The sequence below is a fragment of the Ranitomeya imitator genome, chromosome 2, assembly GCF_032444005.1.
Source record: "Ranitomeya imitator isolate aRanImi1 chromosome 2, aRanImi1.pri, whole genome shotgun sequence".
Lineage (NCBI taxonomy): Eukaryota > Metazoa > Chordata > Amphibia > Anura > Dendrobatidae > Ranitomeya > Ranitomeya imitator.
Genome location: NC_091283.1, coordinates 834,082,554 through 834,101,175, shown reverse-complemented (window position 1 = coordinate 834,101,175; position 18,622 = coordinate 834,082,554). Strand labels below are relative to the sequence as shown.

Sequence of the window (18,622 nt, the reverse complement as noted above, 5' to 3'; positions counted from 1 at the left end):
AACTCTGGAACCTCAGAAGGGGTGGATGACGAAATTGACAGAAATGGAACATCACCATGTACCCCCTGACAACCCCAGCTGGACACCGACATGGATTTCCAATCTAATACTGGATTATGGGCTTGTAGCCATGGCAACCCCAACACGACCACATCATGCAGATTATGCAACACCAGAAAGCGAATAACCTCCTGATGTGCAGGAGCCATGCACATGGTCAGCTGGGTCCAGTATTGAGGCTTATTCTTGGCCAAAGGCGTAGCATCAATTCCTTTCAATGGAATAGGACACTGCAAGGGCTCTAAGAGAAACCCACAACGCTTAGCATATTCCAAGTCCATCAAATTCAGGGCAGCGCCTGAATCCACAAATGCCATGACAGAATACGATGACAAAGAGCAGATCAAGGTAACAGACAGAAGAAATTTTGACTGTACCGTACCAATGGTGGCAGACCTAGCGAACCGCTTAGTGCGCTTAGGACAATCAGAGATAGCATGAGTGGAATCACCACAGTAGAAACACAGCCCATTCAGACGTCTGCGTTCTTGCCGTTCAACTCTGGTCAAAGTCCTATCACACTGCATAGGCTCAGGTTTAAGCTCAGGTAATACCGCCAAATGGTGCACAGATTTACGCTCACGCAAGCGTCGACCGATCTGAATGGCCAAAGACATAGACTCATTCAAACCAGCAGGCATAGGAAATCCCACCATGACATCCTTAAGGGCTTCAGAGAGACCCTTTCTGAACATAGCTGCCAGCGCAGATTCATTCCATTGAGTGAGCACGGACCACTTTCTAAATTTCTGACAATATACCTCTATCTCATCCTGACCCTGACAAAGAGCCAGCAAATTTTTCTCTGCCTGATCCACTGAATTAGGTTCATTGTACAGCAATCCGAGCGCCAGGAAAAACGCATCGATATTACTCAATGCAGGATCTCCTGGCGCAAGAGAAAATGCCCAGTCCTGAGGGTCGCCGCGCAAAAAAGAAATAACAATCAAAACCTGTTGAACTGGATCACCAGAGGAGCGAGGTTTTAAGGCCAGAAATAATTTACAATTATTTTTGAAACTCAGAAACTTAGTTCTATCTCCAAAAAACAAATCAGGAATAGGAATTCTTGGTTCTAACATAGATTTCTGATCAATAGTGTCTTGAATCTTTTGTACTCTTGCCGAGAGCTGATCCACAGATGAAGACAGACTTCTAATGTCCATCGCTACACCTGTGTACTGAACCACCCAAATGTCTAGGGGAAAAAAAAGGCAAAACACAGTGCAAAGAAAAAAAAATGGTCTCAGAACTTCTTTTTTCCCTCTATTGAGAATCATTAGTACTTTTGGCTTCCTGTACTGTTATGAAAGGCAATTCAGTACCACAATGGACATAGCGGTCAGAGCACATACAGTGATCTGACAATAACCCAAAATCATAGAACGAGCTCTGAGACGTGGGAACTCTGCAGACCGCAATCCCTAATCCTCTCAAAACAACACTAGAGGCAGCCGTGGATTGCGCCTAACTCTGCCTATGCAACTCGGCACAGCCTGAGAAACTAACTAGCCTGAAGATAGAAAATAAGCCTACCTTGCCTCAGAGAAATACCCCAAAGGAAAAGGCAGCCCCCCACATATAATGACTGTGAGTTAAGATGAAAAGACAAACGTAGAGATGAAATAGATTCAGCAAAGTGAGGCCCGACTTTCTTAACAGAGCGAGGATAGAAAAGGTAACTTTGCGGTCTACACAAAACCCTAAAGAAAACCACGCAAAGGGGGCAAAAAGACCCTCCGTACCGAACTAACGGCACGGAGGTACACCCTTTGCGTCCCAGAGCTTCCAGCAAAAAATTAGACAAGCTGGACAGAAAAAATAGCAAACAAATAGCAAAGAAGAACTTAGCTATGCAGAGCAGCAGGCCACAGGAATGATCCAGGGAAAAGCAAGTCCAACACTGGAACATTGACAGGAAGCCAGGATCAAAGCATTAGGTGGAGTTAAGTAGAGAAGCACCTAACGACCTCACCAGATCACCTGAGGGAGGAAACTCAGAAGCCGCAGTACCACTTCCCTCCACCAACAGAAGCTCACAGAGAGAATCAGCCGAAGTACCACTTGTGACCACAGGAGGGAGCTCTGCCACAGAATTCACAACACATAACGTGTCATGGGCAGTTTTGGTCTCCTCATTTGGGGCACAGGAACATTTGAGCCCCCCAAGGTCCAACATTGAGGCTATGGCACCATCCCTTGGTTTTGATTTAGACCCGCCCCTGCGGATCAGACTTTCTGACATTCGGACACTTTACAATCAGAAGCATCATGTCTACTGAGATTCACCCATTCCTGAGACAGGTACCGCTCCAAGCCAGACATATAGTCGTGATTCTCATAGGACCTTTACCGGATGGTGGCCATACTAGCAGGATTAAACCTAGCAAATGATACAACCTAAATAAAATGATTACAAGCCGTGACACGAAAACAACGATGGTCCTTCAGGAACCGAAAAACTTTACCGTACCAGGCAGCACATTGCTATATAAAACTAAAAATAATGCCGCCATAGTGTTAAAACTGCAATACAGTGATGAAATAATGTAATACAATAGCAAAATTATATATAATACCGTAATATATTGCACACATGAATGAGTACAGGACTAAAATAATATTGCTACATGAAAGTCATGGAATGCCATGTAGTGCACAGTGACTTTGGTGCAAACCCCAGGTAATTTGCCCCCTCTATAACACCGCGCTGAAAACTGCCTGCTGGCCCAAGACTACTACCCCTCTGGTCAGGACAGGGTTTATGCCGTTAGGGGAGAGCAGACTGGGCAGTTGCCCAAAGCCCCCAGGCACCGAGGGGCCCCATTTACGGCACTGCTGAGCGTTATATACATGATGTATGGATTTCAAATTCAGGTGTTTTTTTTCCCCATTTTCAGTTACTGTGTTTGCTGTCAGTGAATTGAGAGCTTCTTGTTTTCATCCAAAGGCCATATGCATAGCCTTATAATGGCTACGTAAACGCTTTGTTGTTTGGAGCCATATTACTCGCAAACCCCTCTAGAGAGTGTGCTAATACACTGTAACGAGCTGAGCACCTGTGTAAGTTATCAATAACCAAGTTGGCCTGAAAAAAGCTCGTTCACATATAGCGCTTTTTGTAGCTTTGTTTTCCAGGCATGTTGGAAATGACGCAGCATTTTACAGAAGTGTTTTCTTGGCATTTTTAATGCCGTTTTTTTGCATTTCTGTTTCCTTGATGTCATTGGGGGAAAAACAACAAGAACTGAAATGTTATATATATACCGTAAATATATATATAATGTATAAATAAATGTATAATATAATCTATTTAAAAAATGCAATACGTGAATGCAATTTTAGAAATCGTATTCCTTTTGCAGTTCATGTAAAATGGATTTAAAAAAACACACAGCAAAAAAGCATTTTTTCCTAACCCGTTTAACAATAACATCAAAATAAATGAGATTTCCAAAACAAAACCTCATTCACACTTTGCATTTATTTAATTGACATTTTGACCTCTATTGCTTTTTTAAAACTGCAGCTTGTCAATTATTTAACCTTTTTTTTTTACTCATTTTTTCACCTTTGAGATGAATGAAGGTGGGCAGCAAAATTTAAAAAAAAGTGGGGTGTCTGTCACATTTGAGGTCTGATCTTAACATAGGGGGTCTAAAATGAATATAAGGGTCTGGCCTGTAGTGTAAAATTAATTTAGAGGTCTGGGGGTGTCAAATGAGTTTAGGCTTTAGGTCTGATACAAATTGTAGGGTTTGTGGACATATTTTTCTGTAGGACGTGACCCTCAAAAACACTACATTAATTTTTTGTATCTTGACTCAGTGCTGGAGATTCACCCAATTAAGGGCTTTTTAACGGTCACATCTCCTGAAATTCCCTAAAAAAAACATGTTGGCAAAATTCATAGGAAATTAATTGACCTATCATGGGATGAGAGGTTACTGAAGATCCTGGACGGCACCCAAGGAAGCATGAGGAGGACATGAGTGTTTCTCCTGAACCCCGTTGGCCATGGTTGGGGTTTTAGGCCTGGGTCCTACACAACAAATGTATTACAAATGTATGGATAACCCTAAATTTTTGGGATCGTCTTTGTCTTGTACTAATTACAGAATATCCCAAAATCCGGTTCTAGGTAACAAACACAAGCCATGGATGGAAGCCCAGTACCAGGGGATCATCATGGAGAATGACAACACAGTCTTACTCAACCCACCTCTCTTTGCCCTGGATAAAGATGCTCCACTGAGATACGCAGGTACTGGTCCAATAAATGGAAAGATACATCATCTATTACAGTGGTCTCCAGCCTGTGAACCTCCTGATCTTCAAAACTATAATTCCAATCATACCAGGAGGGCCCCAGGTTGGACATCGATGATTCATGGAATTACGGTAATTATCTTCCTTATCGCAGGGGAAATCTGTGGGTTCCGGATTCATGGAGCTGGAACTCCCTTTGAAGCTGTTGTTCTAGATCGGACGACAGGTGAAGGTCTGATCCGAGCCAAGGGTCCGGTGGACTGTGAGGCCCAGAGGGAGCACACCTTCACCATCCAGGCACATGACTGCGGAGAGGGACCCGATGGGAGTAACAGCAAGAAGTCTCACAAGTGAGCAAATTTTAGTGTGATCAAAGTGTAGAACGATGAGTCAAGATCCCATGAAGGTCATCTGCAGGCCTCCTTGGAGGGCCTACAACATTCATCCTTGTAATGTCCATTTAGGGGTGAGAACAAAACACATATGGGTTTGACTGTCTGAGTTTTTGGAGCAAAAACTAAGCGGAATTTTCCAAATAAAGTTTAAAATCTCAAAACACCTCAAAAACCTAATGGCTATGTGGACACGAAAGTCTTTTTGCTCAGATTTTGAGCGGAAACTAAGCAGAACTTCCAAGTTTTCAGGAAGATTTTAAGAGCTTCCTCTAAAATCTCCTAAAATAAATGTAGCCACTTTCTGCTCCAAAAACTCAGCAAAAACCCTTTGCTTGCACATACCCTTAAGATCAAAGGGTATGTGCATATGGATTTTTTGGAGCAGATCCTATCCAACATCCTCCTCAAAAACTGCTTCAAAAACTCTTGAAAAACCATACTATTTAATTTCTACGGGAATTCACTTTGCTGTTCATATGAGGAGTTTTTGAACATTTTTTTTTATTGAAAAGATTTTTACATAGTTACCTAGGTTAAACAGACCTAGGTCCATCAAGTTCAACCTTTCTCCACCAATAAAAAAAAACCTGGTGGGAAAAAAGAGAGTTTGAAGTAGATCCTGACGGAAATATCTCCAAGTTAGACAGTGTTCAATCAAAAAGATGTAAAAAAAAAAAACCTCTTCTGGGTAAGAAACAATTCCAAAAATTCTTCAAAATAGCTACAGGAAAAGATAAAAAGTCTCCCCAAAACTCCCCAGAAAGGAGCGTTTCCTGAATCGATTTCTGCTTCAAAAACTGGAAAAAAACTCACAAAATTCTGTATACACATAGTCTTTGGGGCTTTGGTTGGTTGGCTGTTACCAAAACTCAGATACACAGTCACCGCTCCAATATTTGGTTGTTGTATTGGCATATTGAGACACCACCAATTTTTTTGCCAGCACCTCACCCAACTAGGTGACCAACCCAGCCATCATGCCATCTTGTTAGCATCTCTCACTCTTTTTCTCTCTCTTCTTTGTCCGCCATAGAGCCACAGTTCACGTCCGAGTCAATGACGTCAACGAGTTTGCCCCCGTTTTTGGCGAACGGGTCTTCAGAGCGTCAGTCACTGAGGGTCGTATGTATGAACGGGTCCTTCGAGTGCAGGCGTGGGACCAGGACTGCTCTCCTCAATACAGCCAGGTCTGCTTCTACCAGATCCTCACCCCCAACGTGCCCTTCACAATCGACAACGACGGTAAGTCAGACCCAACAATCTACTCATCAGTGTAAGCTATTGTTCCCTGGTATCAGCCATTTCAGGAATCTAAATTGCTTAGACTTTATTCAAAGTCATAATAGTTGTCACCCCGAAACAGAATTGTTATCTTTTATCGTTGTATGAACTGGATCTTATGGGTTGCTTAGGCTATGTTCACATTTGCGTTGCGTCGGGCGCAACCGCGGCGAAGCATGCGTCATGCGCCCCTATATTTAACATGGGGGCGCATGGACATGCGTTGTCTTGCGTTTTGTGACGCATGCGTCATTTTTGGTGCAAGCGTCAGGGCGCAGAGGACGCTGCATGTTGCATTTTTTTTTGCGTCCAAAATCAAGCCAAAAATGGACGCATGCGTCACAAAACAATGCGTTTTTGCATGCGTTGTGCGTTGCGTCACCGACACAACGCCCAACAATGCAAATGTGAATGTAGCCTTAGTCGGCTTTGCTTCTTGACAGGTTACATAAAGAATACGCAGCCCCTGCAGGCCAGCGGGGAGCGCTTGATCAGATTTACGGTCACGGCGTATGACTGCGGGAAGAAGCGAGCCGTGGAGGACGCCGAGGTAGAGATCCAAGTGAAGCCCACCTGCAAACCCAGCTGGAGAGGTGACCACATGAACCCCATGAATTAAAAAAAAGTAAAACTTTCTAACATACCTTTTCCTTCCATTCCTTAAGATTTTCCATATCTCTGCTTGCTGTCAGTATACTGAATCCTTCTTTCCTTCCTAATCTCGTCCATGAGTGTGCATCTGGGTGACCTGGGCATGTTCAGGACGGGTGAACGTCAGCAAAGCAAGCAGAGATCTAGAAAAGGCCGAGAAACTGACCTGCAAAGTATATTGGAAAGTCGCAGCGTTATATTAAATGTCATATAATAAAATAGATGCGTCGGCCCGAGTTCCCGGATTTGTACAACATGTTGGTATCATGGAGCCTCCTCCCTGTAAATACCTTCTTGTTGTGGACATGGTTTGTGACATTCAGGATTATGTACCCAGGGTGACGAACTGTTATTAGGGCGTGGAATACAAAAGCATCACTGATTGTATATGCCTCGAACAATGGTGCTTTGACTCCTGGAGCCCAGAGAACAATGATGCCCTGAGACACGAGGTCCTGGCACCACGGCACGCTCATAATGTGCCAAGATATAAAATGTGCATTATCCAAAAATTCTATAGCAACTCAACACCAAATTTTTTTTTCCTCCTTTGATAAACTTTTTTAGGGGTTTTAAGTATATATAGGTTACAGTTTACCTCCAGGGATAGTCTGCCGCCCACTCTGGCATCAGGCAAAGCAATCACATACCCAGTCAATGTCGTGCAGAGATGTCAAACCTGCAAAGGGCGACACCTGGGCTTATCTAAATATATTTAGACCCTTTATAATAACCCTTTCCCAATATCCATCATACATGTGCGGCATATGTTGTGTGCGCACCGTAACGCAGTTGGGGCGCCCCGTCAGGGCAAGGGGTTACTCGGTACCGGGTCCTGCGGTTCACAGGGGAATGTCGCGGAGGCTGACCGGGTCCGTGACCCTGGGACGTCCGTATAAAAGGGAAAGGTCTTTAAAGGGATAAAGTTGGTTTGTGACGTCACCTGTGGTATTCGGTCAGGGTGACTGACGCTTCTTTAAGGGGTCCCTGGGGTGATGTTATGGCAGCTAGATGGTATACCTTCCACCAGGTGAAGTATATCCCCAGGGCTTCCCAGAGTGTAGGTGGTGGATGGTGAGAGGCGCAGTGAATAACGAGGACACAAGGTTGCAGTCTCTTTACCTTTACTGAAGACTTCAGCATCCTCAGTTCAGGGCACCAGAGCACAGGGCAGGCAGAGTCCAGCCGGTTTGGAGGCAAGTCCAGAGTCCCCTTGTCCAGGTGGAAATCAATAGCCTTCCCTTGCGCTGTAGTTGTGTAGTCCCTTACTGCATAAGCTTCAAATAAGGTCCTCACAGATGTAGTGTCTCTCTCTCTGTCCCCCGTATAGAATAGGACAAAATCCGTATGACTGGTGACTTGAGCCTGTTTATAGGGTCTCTTAGATAACCCGGCTCTGTGGGGTGTCACTGTGCCTCCTGGGTGTAGGTGCGGACAGGTAACGTGCAATTAGCTGTCCTGCTGGTCTCTGCAGTAAGGCATAGAGGTCCTTACTACCTCGGTGTTCAGGCTACCTGTGTTCTGCGCCTCAGAAGGAGGAAGCCTGTTCAGAGCTAGTCCCCTTCTGGTATCCTCTCTTTTGCTTTGCCTTCCTTCACGCTCGCTGCAATACACTTGTACCTTCAAAATGTCTCTTTCTGGGAGCTGCAGCTCTGAGGGCATGCACAGCTCCGTGGACCCTCTGTCCTCCTCAGACGGATGTCTGGAACTAACTAACTTTCCCTACAAACTACCAGTTATATATATATGGGGAGTCACCTAGTAAATAGGATCAGAAGCTCCCCCTGGTGGTCTGGAGTATGAAATGTGTTGCATGTTTGTGATACCTGGATGCAGTTATCCTTCCTTGCTTCTGAACGTAGCATCACTCTCCTCGGGAGGAAAGCAATACCACTGCGATGACCAGGACCCTGGGGTGCCACACTATACAGCCAGCACCTGCCTGTAACAGACAGCCCTGAGCTCTGGGGTTTAACCACTGAAATACTGCGGTCAGTCTATAGCAGGGGTATTTCAGGGGTTCGATCCCAGTGAAGTGTCCATTTGGGCGCCCATCAGCCCCTGGCAGCCAGGCAGATGGGTGGACATGGCAGCAACGAGCTGAGATTCATTGCAAATCCTTAATTACACTAGATATTGTAATACTGAAGAATTATAGTAGTTCAAGCAATCAAATAATTGCAAGATTAAGTCCCATTAGGAAAGTAAAAAAAAGGAATAAAAGAGTAAAAAAAAAAAAAGATTTGAATCACTCCCTTTTTCCAAACAGAAAAATAAAAGTTAAAAGAAAAGTAAAAAAACTAATGAAAAAGTTAAAAATAAATCAAGACTTGAATCATCCATTTTCCAACTGTGAAAAAGATAAGTAAAATAAAAATAAGAAGTAATAAAGTAAAAAAAAAAAAAATGGAATCACACACTTTTTCCAATATGAAAATAAACAAAAAGGGGAAAAAATAACAATAATAAAAAAATATATATTAATATTATCATTATTTATTATTATAGCGCCATTTATTCCATGGCGCTTTACATGTGAGGAGGGGTATACATAATAAAACAAGTACAATAATCTTAAACAATACAAGTCATAACTGGTACAGGAGGAGAGAGGACCCTGCCCGTGAGGGCTCACAATCTCTATATATATATACTTATTTTCTTAGCACATGTTGTATTTTTGAATAATACCATAAACATATTATTCAAAAATTCAACATGTGCTAAGAAAATAAGTCATTATACAGCTATGTCCATGGAGAAGTTACGGCTCTTGGAAGAAGGAGAGGAAAATATCAGACCGGTCTTCGGCTGTCAAGGCTTGCCCAAAGTTGTAGGTTCCCAGCAGATCCTGGAGCAGAGCTTATGGTGTAGACATATTACAACTGGAGGACACAGGACAGTAGCCCGGTCTTGGTTCAATGGTTCTCCATCGGTGGAGGTTCCTCCTGGGCGGTTACCTGCAGGGGGCCGAGCCGCTGATCTCATGACATATAGGGGCAGCAGAGGGAAGAGCCGAAAGGAGGAGGAGGTGCTGCTGTGTAACCCTGGGCAGAATGGTAAGAGCACAAGGCGGGGGTCTCCTGGGGTGACTCCAATAGGCTCCAGTATTATAATTGGTCTCTTTTAGAGATTTTTTTAATTGGACGCACAAACTTCAATCAGTAAAGAAAGGAGAAGGATGTGCCGCTGTGTAACCCTGGGCAGGATGGTAGGATGACAGGACTGTGTCTGCAGGGGTGTAGCTTTAGGGCCCTAGAGCTGAGGGGCCCTCTGTCACATGGTAGGTAGGGGCTCTTTTATATATTTAGGAATTGGGCCCACCAAGCTTCCTTGGCTGTTAAGGCATGCTGAGAGTTGTAGTTTTGCATCAGGTCCTGGCCAGGTGCTCGTGGTATGTACTCAGCACGGTATCTGTGCATTTTTCACTGTTTGTGCCTTTACATTAACCCCGCGGTCTCTGCCCCGACAGGCTGGAACAAGCGTATCGAGTACGTTCCTGGCACCGGCAGCCTGGCCCTGTTTCCAACCATCCACCTAGAGACCTGCGAGGAGCCAATCTGGAGTATTCAGGCCACGGTGGAAATCCAGACGAGTCACATTGCCAAGGGCTGCGACCGTGATAACTATTCAGAGAAATCGTTGCGCAAGCTGTGCGGTACGTCCCGTGTAACACAAAGCCCGTGGGGCCGGGAGATAAGACGCATAATTCCCTGGTATTACGCTGTAATTAGCGGCCGGTGCACAGATACAGGTTACCGCCAGTCGTATAATAGCTAGAGGCAAGACAGAGCTAAATACGGGGCCCCTAGGACTTAGGGCCCAAGAACTTCCTACTAAGCCTCAGTTTTATTGCATAAGTAGGATTATGAATATGGTTTCTCATTTATAAAACCCACCTTATTAGAAAATATTATGGGGGTGGCTTCGCATCAGGACCAAGAAAACAGCACTAAGTACTAAGGAGGACCCAGCATTATCTGTGCAGCTATTGATTTACATGTAATTATTCATTTTTCCTGCGGGGGCGCTGCAGGGAAACGGAACACTAGCTGCCAGACATTACAGCAGACAAGCCCCTTATGTGTGTCAGGACACTGATAGTCTAGCTGACCCCAATCATAAGAATAAAGGGGCCAAAGCAGAGCACCACCCCTACAAGCGTGGTTGTGTCTGGTACTGCAGCATTTAAATGGGAGTGATCAGTGAACTAAGCCCCATAGTTAAGAAACACTGTTTTATTTTATGTGCTAATACCTCCGCTTGCTTTTAGGAGCTGCTCCAGGCGATGTTGACCTTCTACCCCCATCCAGCCCGTCCTATAACTGGACCCATAGCCTTCCCATACAGGACACACAGGACAGTAGCCCGGTCTTTTGGTTTAATGGTTCTCAATCAGTGGAGGTTCCTCATGGGCGGTTACCTGCAGGGGGCGGAGCCGCTGATCACCTGACTCTCTCTTTCTGGCTGAAACATGCGGGAGGCAGCGGAGGGAAGAACGGAAAGGAGGAGGAGGTGCTGCTGTGTAACACTGTGCAGAATGGTAAGAGCGCAGGGCAGGGGTCTCCGGGGGTCTAGCTATGACCATAGCAGATTACAGTATTATATATACTTGGGCTTTTTTAGACATTTTTTAACTCAATCAGTGACTCTTCAGCTTTAGGAGAACTACTCCTCCCAGCATTCTCTGATAGGATGCAGCTGCCAGGACATGCTGGGGGTTGTAGTTTTGCAATAGTGAGTCAGTGACAGGTTAGCAATCGTTAGTAAAAGGGACCGATGAAGCTCCAAGCATTTTTCTCCTTACTTGGCGCCTTTTTTCATGCCCCCTTTCCTCCAGATGGCAGCTTCTCGCACTACACTCTGGCCGTGCACGGCTGCAGGATCTCATTCCTCTACTGGTCCCTTCTGGACAGCGCTCACCCCGTCAAATTCCTATGGAAGCTGGAACAGGTAATGATATAGAACTATGACAATTGGGCATGAGGGGGTTAATGAGATCCGGTAGACACTGATGCCCCAGATACAGCGCCGGTCATTTATACCCCCTGTCCTCACCGCCCCATAAATGATCAACATAGTCATCTCCTGAAATCCTCTGTACTGCTGTAAGGATCGCTACTGTTGTCATACCTTATCAAGGAAAATGTTCAATCCTTCGCAGTCATTTCTGTATCAATATTCGCATCTTCAGGGCAGATATAAATATTCATAACAATCCATAACGAAATGCTGAATATTCCTCGTCCAATCACGGGCGGCACATGCCAAGGAGGATCCGAGAGGAAGGCGGAAGGACAGATGGGAAGGAACATGTTCACACTGGGTGCGACCATCACTGTGTATTAGAGAATCGCATGTATAGCACTTCCCTAGAATACTCCTATGACTGAAATCGCTCTGTTAATGAGATGTTCCAGTGATACTTATGGCCCACGTCAGCCTGTTAGCGAGGGCTGACACACTAGATACGAGTCTAATGGTGCTCTTACTGGCCTGTTCACACCATCTGATCATTCTGTCCCCATACAGCATCATGGTGTTGGAAGCATATTCTCAGTTTATACAGGACAATGTGCTGCCGATAATTACGATCCTTGCACTTGCTACAATGTTGCAGGTTTATAACTGATTATTATTGTTGCAACAAAGTAGCAAGAACGTTCCGGTAGGGACATTGACTGATCCGGACTTTGATTGATCCGAGCTTTGACTGATCCGGGCATTGAATGATCCGGGTATTGACTTATCCAAACATTGACTGATCCGGACTTTCACTAATCCAGACTTTGACTAATCTGAACTGTGATTGATCCGGACTTTGACTGATCTGTGTATTGACTGATCTGGACTTTGACTGATCCGGACTTTGACTGATCTGGACTTTGACTGATCGGGGCATTGACTGATCTGTGCAATGACTGATCTGGGCATTGACTGATCCGGACTTTGACTGATCCGGACTTTGACTGATCTGTGTATTGACTGATCTGGACTTTGACTGATCCGGACTTTGACTGATCCGGACTTTAACTGATCCGGGCATTGACTGATCTGTGCATTGACTGATCCGGGCATTGACTGATCCGGACTTTGACTGATCCGGACTTTGACTGATCCAGACTTTGACTGATCTGGACTTTGACTGATCCAGACTTTGACTGATCTGGACTTTGACTGATCCAGACTTTGACTGATCCGGGTATTGACTGATCCGGGCATTGACTGACTCGGGCATTGACTGATCCAGGCATTGACTGATTCGGGCATTGACTGATCCGGGCATTGAGTGATCTGGGCATTGAGTGATCTGGGCATTGAGTGATCTGGGCATTGACTGATCCGGACTTTGACTGATCCGGACTTTGACTGATCGGGGCATTGACTGATCTGTGCAATGACTGATCTGGGCATTGACTGATCCGGACTTTAACTGATCTGTGCATTGACTGATCCGGGCATTGACTGATCCGGGCATTGACTGATCCGGACTTTGACTGATCCGGACTTTGACTGATCCAGACTTTGACTGATCCGGGTATTGACTGATCCGGGCATTGACTGATCCGGGCATTGACTGATCCGGGCATTGACTGATCCAGACTTTGACTGAACCGGGTATTGACTGATTCGGGCATTGACTGATCCGGGCATTGCGTAATCTGGGCATTGACTGATTTGGGCATTGACTGATCCGGGCATTGACTGATCCGGGCATTGATTCATCCCTTTCTGGTGATAACTATGCAGTAGATGATTTCTGTTGTGTCATACATGGCTCCTTTCTTGCTTTTCTCTTCTTATCTTGCCTCCTCTTCCTTATCACTCCTGTGACATTTGTTCTTCCCTGTATCTTCCTTCCATCTCCTTTTTTTTTTTTGCTGTGTGTTGTGTAAACCAGAGGAGGCACCAGCCCGGGGCACAGAGACTTTGGTGCCTTTTTCATGCCTCAGTAGATTTATTTGTAGCCATCAGAAACCCCCAAAAGAATAAAATGTGGCAGCCTTACGTACTGTATGTAAGCGTGAGGAGGAGATGGATGGGAGACACTTGACATGTTGCTACGCCGGCGGCGCACATCATGGACCCTGCCCCTCGCCTGGATTTTCCCTCATTTTGGCCTATTTTTGCAGGTGCCTATTGTCCCAGCTTGTATCTCCTGTCCTCGTCTATAGATCAGCCATTGTATGGCAGAACATGTAGTCGGCATTATGGGGCCTTTATCTGCTCTCCATGTCTCTGCTCATTCTACCTCCCCTCCTCCAATCATCTCCTTCTTTCCTATTAGCTATATACATTATATATATGTTCTTACAGTCTCCCATTGTGTCCTTCTTCCCGATTCTTTCGTCCTTCTAACACTACAATCCCTTCTCTCCACCTTACTAATGCATGCCTGTTCTTCTCCTAACCTTCTCATCCCTCCTCTGCATCTGCTTCAGTCATTTCTTCTCTCCTTCATAGATACTTATTAGCTCCTACTTCCTTTTTACTAATTCCTTCAACCTCAATAACTTCTCATCTCATATCTTCTTATTTCTTCTCATCTTTTTTCTCTTCTCCATCCTCTCTTTCCTTCTCCTCACTTCTTCTCTTCTCTCCTCTTCTCAGTTTTCCTCTCTACACTTTTCCCCTTCTATATTCTTGTGTCTACTCCTCTCTTCTGCTCCACTTCTTTTCTTTCTTTTCATCTCATCTGTTCTTTTCTTCACTTGTATCCTTTCTTCTCCTTTACTCTCTTTTTCTCCTCTTACTCTCTTAACTTCTGTACACTTTTTTATTCTCCTTTCTTCAGTTCTCTCTTCTCATCCTTTTATCTCTTAGCCTCTCTTTTCTTCTCCTTTACATTTTTGTGTACTCTTCTGTTTTCTCCTTTTTTTGCTTCTCTCTCTCTTTATCTTTACACATCCCACCTACTCCCCTTATGATTCTCTCTTCCCTTCTCCTCTGTATACTTCTCTCTTCTCTCCTTTTATCTCTTCTTTTCCCCATTCTGTTCTTGTCTCCTCTCTCATCTCTTCTTTCTTTTTCCCCTCCTCTCTTCATTTATCCTCTCTTCTCCGTTCTACAATTATCCCCCTCTTCTTCTCTCATCTCTTATGTACACTTTTCACCTATTCTCTTATCTTCACTTTTCTTATATATAAAGATTATTATTATTATTTTCTTCTACACACTTCACACCTCTTTCTTCTCTCTTTTCATCTCTTTACCTCTATTTTCTCCACTCTTCTCCTGACTTTTCCCCCACCTTGTGGAAGAAAGAAGTATAGTGCATGATGAGTTTCAACATGTTCAATTCTTTTTCGCTCTGGGGGAATAAGTTGCCAGCAGAGGCATGCTTCCACCTTTTTCTTTCCTCCCTTCTTTACACCCATATTTGTCTGATCCAGCACCATCTTTCCTTCCATCTCTTTCTATCCTCCTTTCTATATACCCTTCTTGGTCTGTTCCCAGCACCACCATCTTTCCTTCCATCTCTTTCTTTCCTCCTTTCTTTATAACCTTCTTGGTCTCTTACCCAGCACCATCTTTCCTTCCACCTTTTTCCTCCCTTCTTTATAACCTTCTTGGTCTTATCCAGCACCATCTTTCCTTCCACCTCTTTCTTTCCTCCTTTCTTTATACCCTTCTTGGTCTCTTACCCAGCACCATCATCTTTCCTTCCACCTTTTTCCTCCCTTCTTTATAACCTTCTTGGTCTTTTCCAGCACCATCTTTCCTTCCATCTCTTTCTTTATACCCTTCTTGGTCGCTTACCCAGCACCATCTTTCCTTCCATCTTTTTCCTCCCTTCTTTATACCCTTCTTGGTCTTATCCAGCACCATCCTTCCCTCCACCTCTTTCTTTCCTCTATTCTTTATACCCTTCTTGGTCTTACTCAGCACCATCATCTTTCCTTCTACCTTTTTCTTTCCTCTCTTCTTTATACCCTTCTTGGTCTTATCCAGCACCATCTTTCCTTCCATCTCTTTCTTTCCTCCCTTCTTTATACCCTTCTTGGTCTTATCCAGCACCATCTTTCCTTCCATCTCTTTCTTTCCTCCCTTCTTTATACCCTTCTTGGTCTTATCCAGCACCATCTTTCCCTCCACCTCTTTTGTTCCTCCCTTCTTTATACCCTTCTTGGTCTTATCCAGCACCATCTTTCCTTCCATCTCCTTGCTCGCTTGCAGTCTCTGTCTCTCGTCATCCATTGCACTTTTCTCCAACCACATCTAAGCAGCTGCTTGTGTCTCTCAGGTCTGTGACGTGGAGTGGCATCATTATGCTCTAAGCCTCGAGTTCCCAACTGTGTCTCTGTATGTGGACGGGGTGACGTATGACCCGGCGCTCATGCACGATAATGGAGCCCTTACTCCTCCCAAGCGCCAGGCCAGGATGATGATTGGCGGCTGTTGGACGGGTAAGGAGTTATGGGAAGCAATAATGGCGGTACTGAGATTTGGGATCCTTTAAGGATTCTGGGTAAACAGTGAAGGAGATGTTCAGGCTGAAGCTACAAGTCTTACATAGGTCTGACTTATTAGACCAGCGCTTGCCCAACTTGCCTCATTGCTCATGGTCTTACCTACCAATCTGCTCACTTCACCTGCTCATCCAATATTTCCAACTTGTCCTGCATGGATCTATACCCTTCCAATCTGTACACTCTCCTCCTGACCAGGGCTAGTACTCATTCCACAAACCTAAAGAACCCATCCTAACTGCAAACTAGTCATTAAATACCGAAACACTTTGCACAAATACGTATTGGTTTCTTTTAACAGAGGAGAAGATTTCAGTAAAAGTGAATGATGGCGAAACTTCCAGAACTTCAGGTACAATGTAAAGTTGCTGCAAAAGTGCCTGTGAGGTGCAAGGACTTGGCCCGACCAAAACGGAAAACTGTTACAGCCCAAAATGTGCAAAAAGCTAACATCAACACACAATAAAAATGGGGCCCATTTAACTGTGGGGTCACGGTTGATCAACTGCAACTTGTTTGCTGACCCCCTAACTCTCTCTTGCACTCAGGGTCCACTGTTGGACGCTTCTTGCGCGGCTACATCTCCGGCCTGTCCCTGCGCCTGGGTCCAGTGGATTCCCGGGAAGTGATCGAGTGTCTATATGCTTGTAAGGAAGGTCTCCAATATACTGATTTTGACAGCCTGGGCAAAGGAATGAAGGTAATGCAGGTGATATAGGGTTGATCATGTGTTATGTGACAGCAATATCTGTATGTATAATGTCAAGGATAACAGCAGAGAAGTCACGCAAATCCCATCGCTCTCACCAGTTGTCACGGATAACAGCCAGATGGGTCACGTAGATCCCGCCACTGCCTCCAGATTGTCACGGGACGCAACTCCGCTGCCTCTACTCATCAGGGCAACTACGCAGTTGACTGATGAGTGATGGAGTAGGCCGCGGCTGCCTCCACTACTAGGCCGATTATTGGGGAACTCACAGTGAGCATACGGTATATACACCTCCGATTCCAGATCATGGAATATATGTATACCTCAATACGATCACTGCCAACTCTGCAAGAACAAAAGAACCACTAGCTGCCATCACAAATCATTTATATAGGCCGATTGAACACCCGTTACAGGTAGCGTGTGGCTTCAGAAGTGCGGTTTACGGAGCAAGAGGAACAGAGCTGTTAAATGTTATATATTTAATCCAGAAAGATAGGCAGTGTTTATAAACAATATACAAAGTTAATACAAAATGGGAACAAAACAATACGGTGTATACAATGACATAAAATAAAAAGGATAGCGAAAGATTACTAAACCTGATGTCACAGAAATGGCTCAGAGCTTAAAAGAGGGAGGTACTCCTTAGGAAAACGGACAGAACCCACAGCAAGCTGTACCTTCCAGGACTGACAAATGACCAAACACAAATTCTGCTTTTATTAGATCAAGGTTACATCCACATACCTCCTCTTGGTGAGCCCATGCAGGGGCCTGGTTTTAGAATTTTATGATATCCCCAACATAAAGGATATCTTCGCCCCTGAAGGTTCCAGGCAGGAGATATTGGTGTCATGTTTTCTTATCGCGATTTGACCTGTCTATAGAGATGAAACATGGCATGGATAGCATCATCCATCTGACCAATATTAAGTTGAAGGGGATTTGCCGGTCTTACGGTAATGTACGTGAATGTGTTATGTTTGTGCCTTCGCTATGACACAGAAAATATATGTCCCATAAAAATTGGATCTATGCAATCCCTGATATTCATCACTGACAACTAACTCCAAATGTCTGGGAGCAGTGCTTTGATCAGAGGAAGAATATGCCTGGGAAGTGTACTTCCCTGCCTATGCATAAAAGAATCTCAGTCTTGGTGACGTTTTCCCAGCGCGAATCTCCTGTTGTAATTACCTTTTCAATGCAGGAGGTCCCTACTAAAATGGAGGTTGGCATGTCAGCTTTCTGTCACTTCCTCAGTTATCATTAGTTTCTTCCTCAGCTACAATTAATTCCATTTGTGAGTGTGATATTTCCCCTCTCTGGAAAAGTCTTCATGGATTTTTTTTCTATGACCTATAACATATGCTAGTACTATACAGTCCACCCCTCTAGTATGGGATGAGCCAATGTATGGCGACTATAAAACTCTTATAACATTATTTGTCAGGTCCACGTCAATCCTGCTCAGTCACAGCTGACCCTGGAAGGGGACGATGCCCTGTCCTTCAGCCGAGCTCTGCAGCACGTGGAATACCTCAACTCTTTACAGTTTCCAACACCAGGAGTGAGACCCCTAAAACTGCAGACAATGGTGAGGTGGGTGCTCCATGGCCAAGGTCAGTGGATCAGTCGTAAGGACACCTATGGAAGTTGTAATTACATTTGAACCTTTTTGCATCGGGAGGTCGGTATCGTTGAGTTGACCCTTCATAGTACCCGTAGGTGGGCTTGTGATTGACAGCAGGGCCCAAGGTCCAGCTTAGTTCGACCCATTA

At 44.7% G+C, this 18,622-nt stretch overlaps 1 protein-coding gene across 2 annotated transcripts in view; it reads left to right on the top strand.

Moving 5' to 3' along the window:
- Positions 1 to 18,622, top strand: part of CLSTN3 (calsyntenin 3) — a 51,806-nt gene that overhangs the window by 21,861 nt on the left and 11,323 nt on the right. Inside the window, exons 3-13 of one of the 2 annotated variants that reach the window (XM_069754174.1) lie at positions 4,202 to 4,324; positions 4,484 to 4,679; positions 5,758 to 5,966; positions 6,449 to 6,598; positions 10,129 to 10,314; positions 10,930 to 11,199; positions 11,497 to 11,609; positions 15,901 to 16,063; positions 16,428 to 16,478; positions 16,675 to 16,826; positions 18,295 to 18,443. In XM_069754174.1, the coding sequence (XP_069610275.1) occupies positions 4,202 to 4,324; positions 4,484 to 4,679; positions 5,758 to 5,966; positions 6,449 to 6,598; positions 10,129 to 10,314; positions 10,930 to 11,199; positions 11,497 to 11,609; positions 15,901 to 16,063; positions 16,428 to 16,478; positions 16,675 to 16,826; positions 18,295 to 18,443 (1,762 nt within the window). The remainder of the gene's footprint in view (positions 1 to 4,201; positions 4,325 to 4,483; positions 4,680 to 5,757; positions 5,967 to 6,448; positions 6,599 to 10,128; positions 10,315 to 10,929; positions 11,200 to 11,496; positions 11,610 to 15,900; positions 16,064 to 16,427; positions 16,479 to 16,674; positions 16,827 to 18,294; positions 18,444 to 18,622) is intronic. The other variant, XM_069754175.1, reaches the window with a different exon arrangement.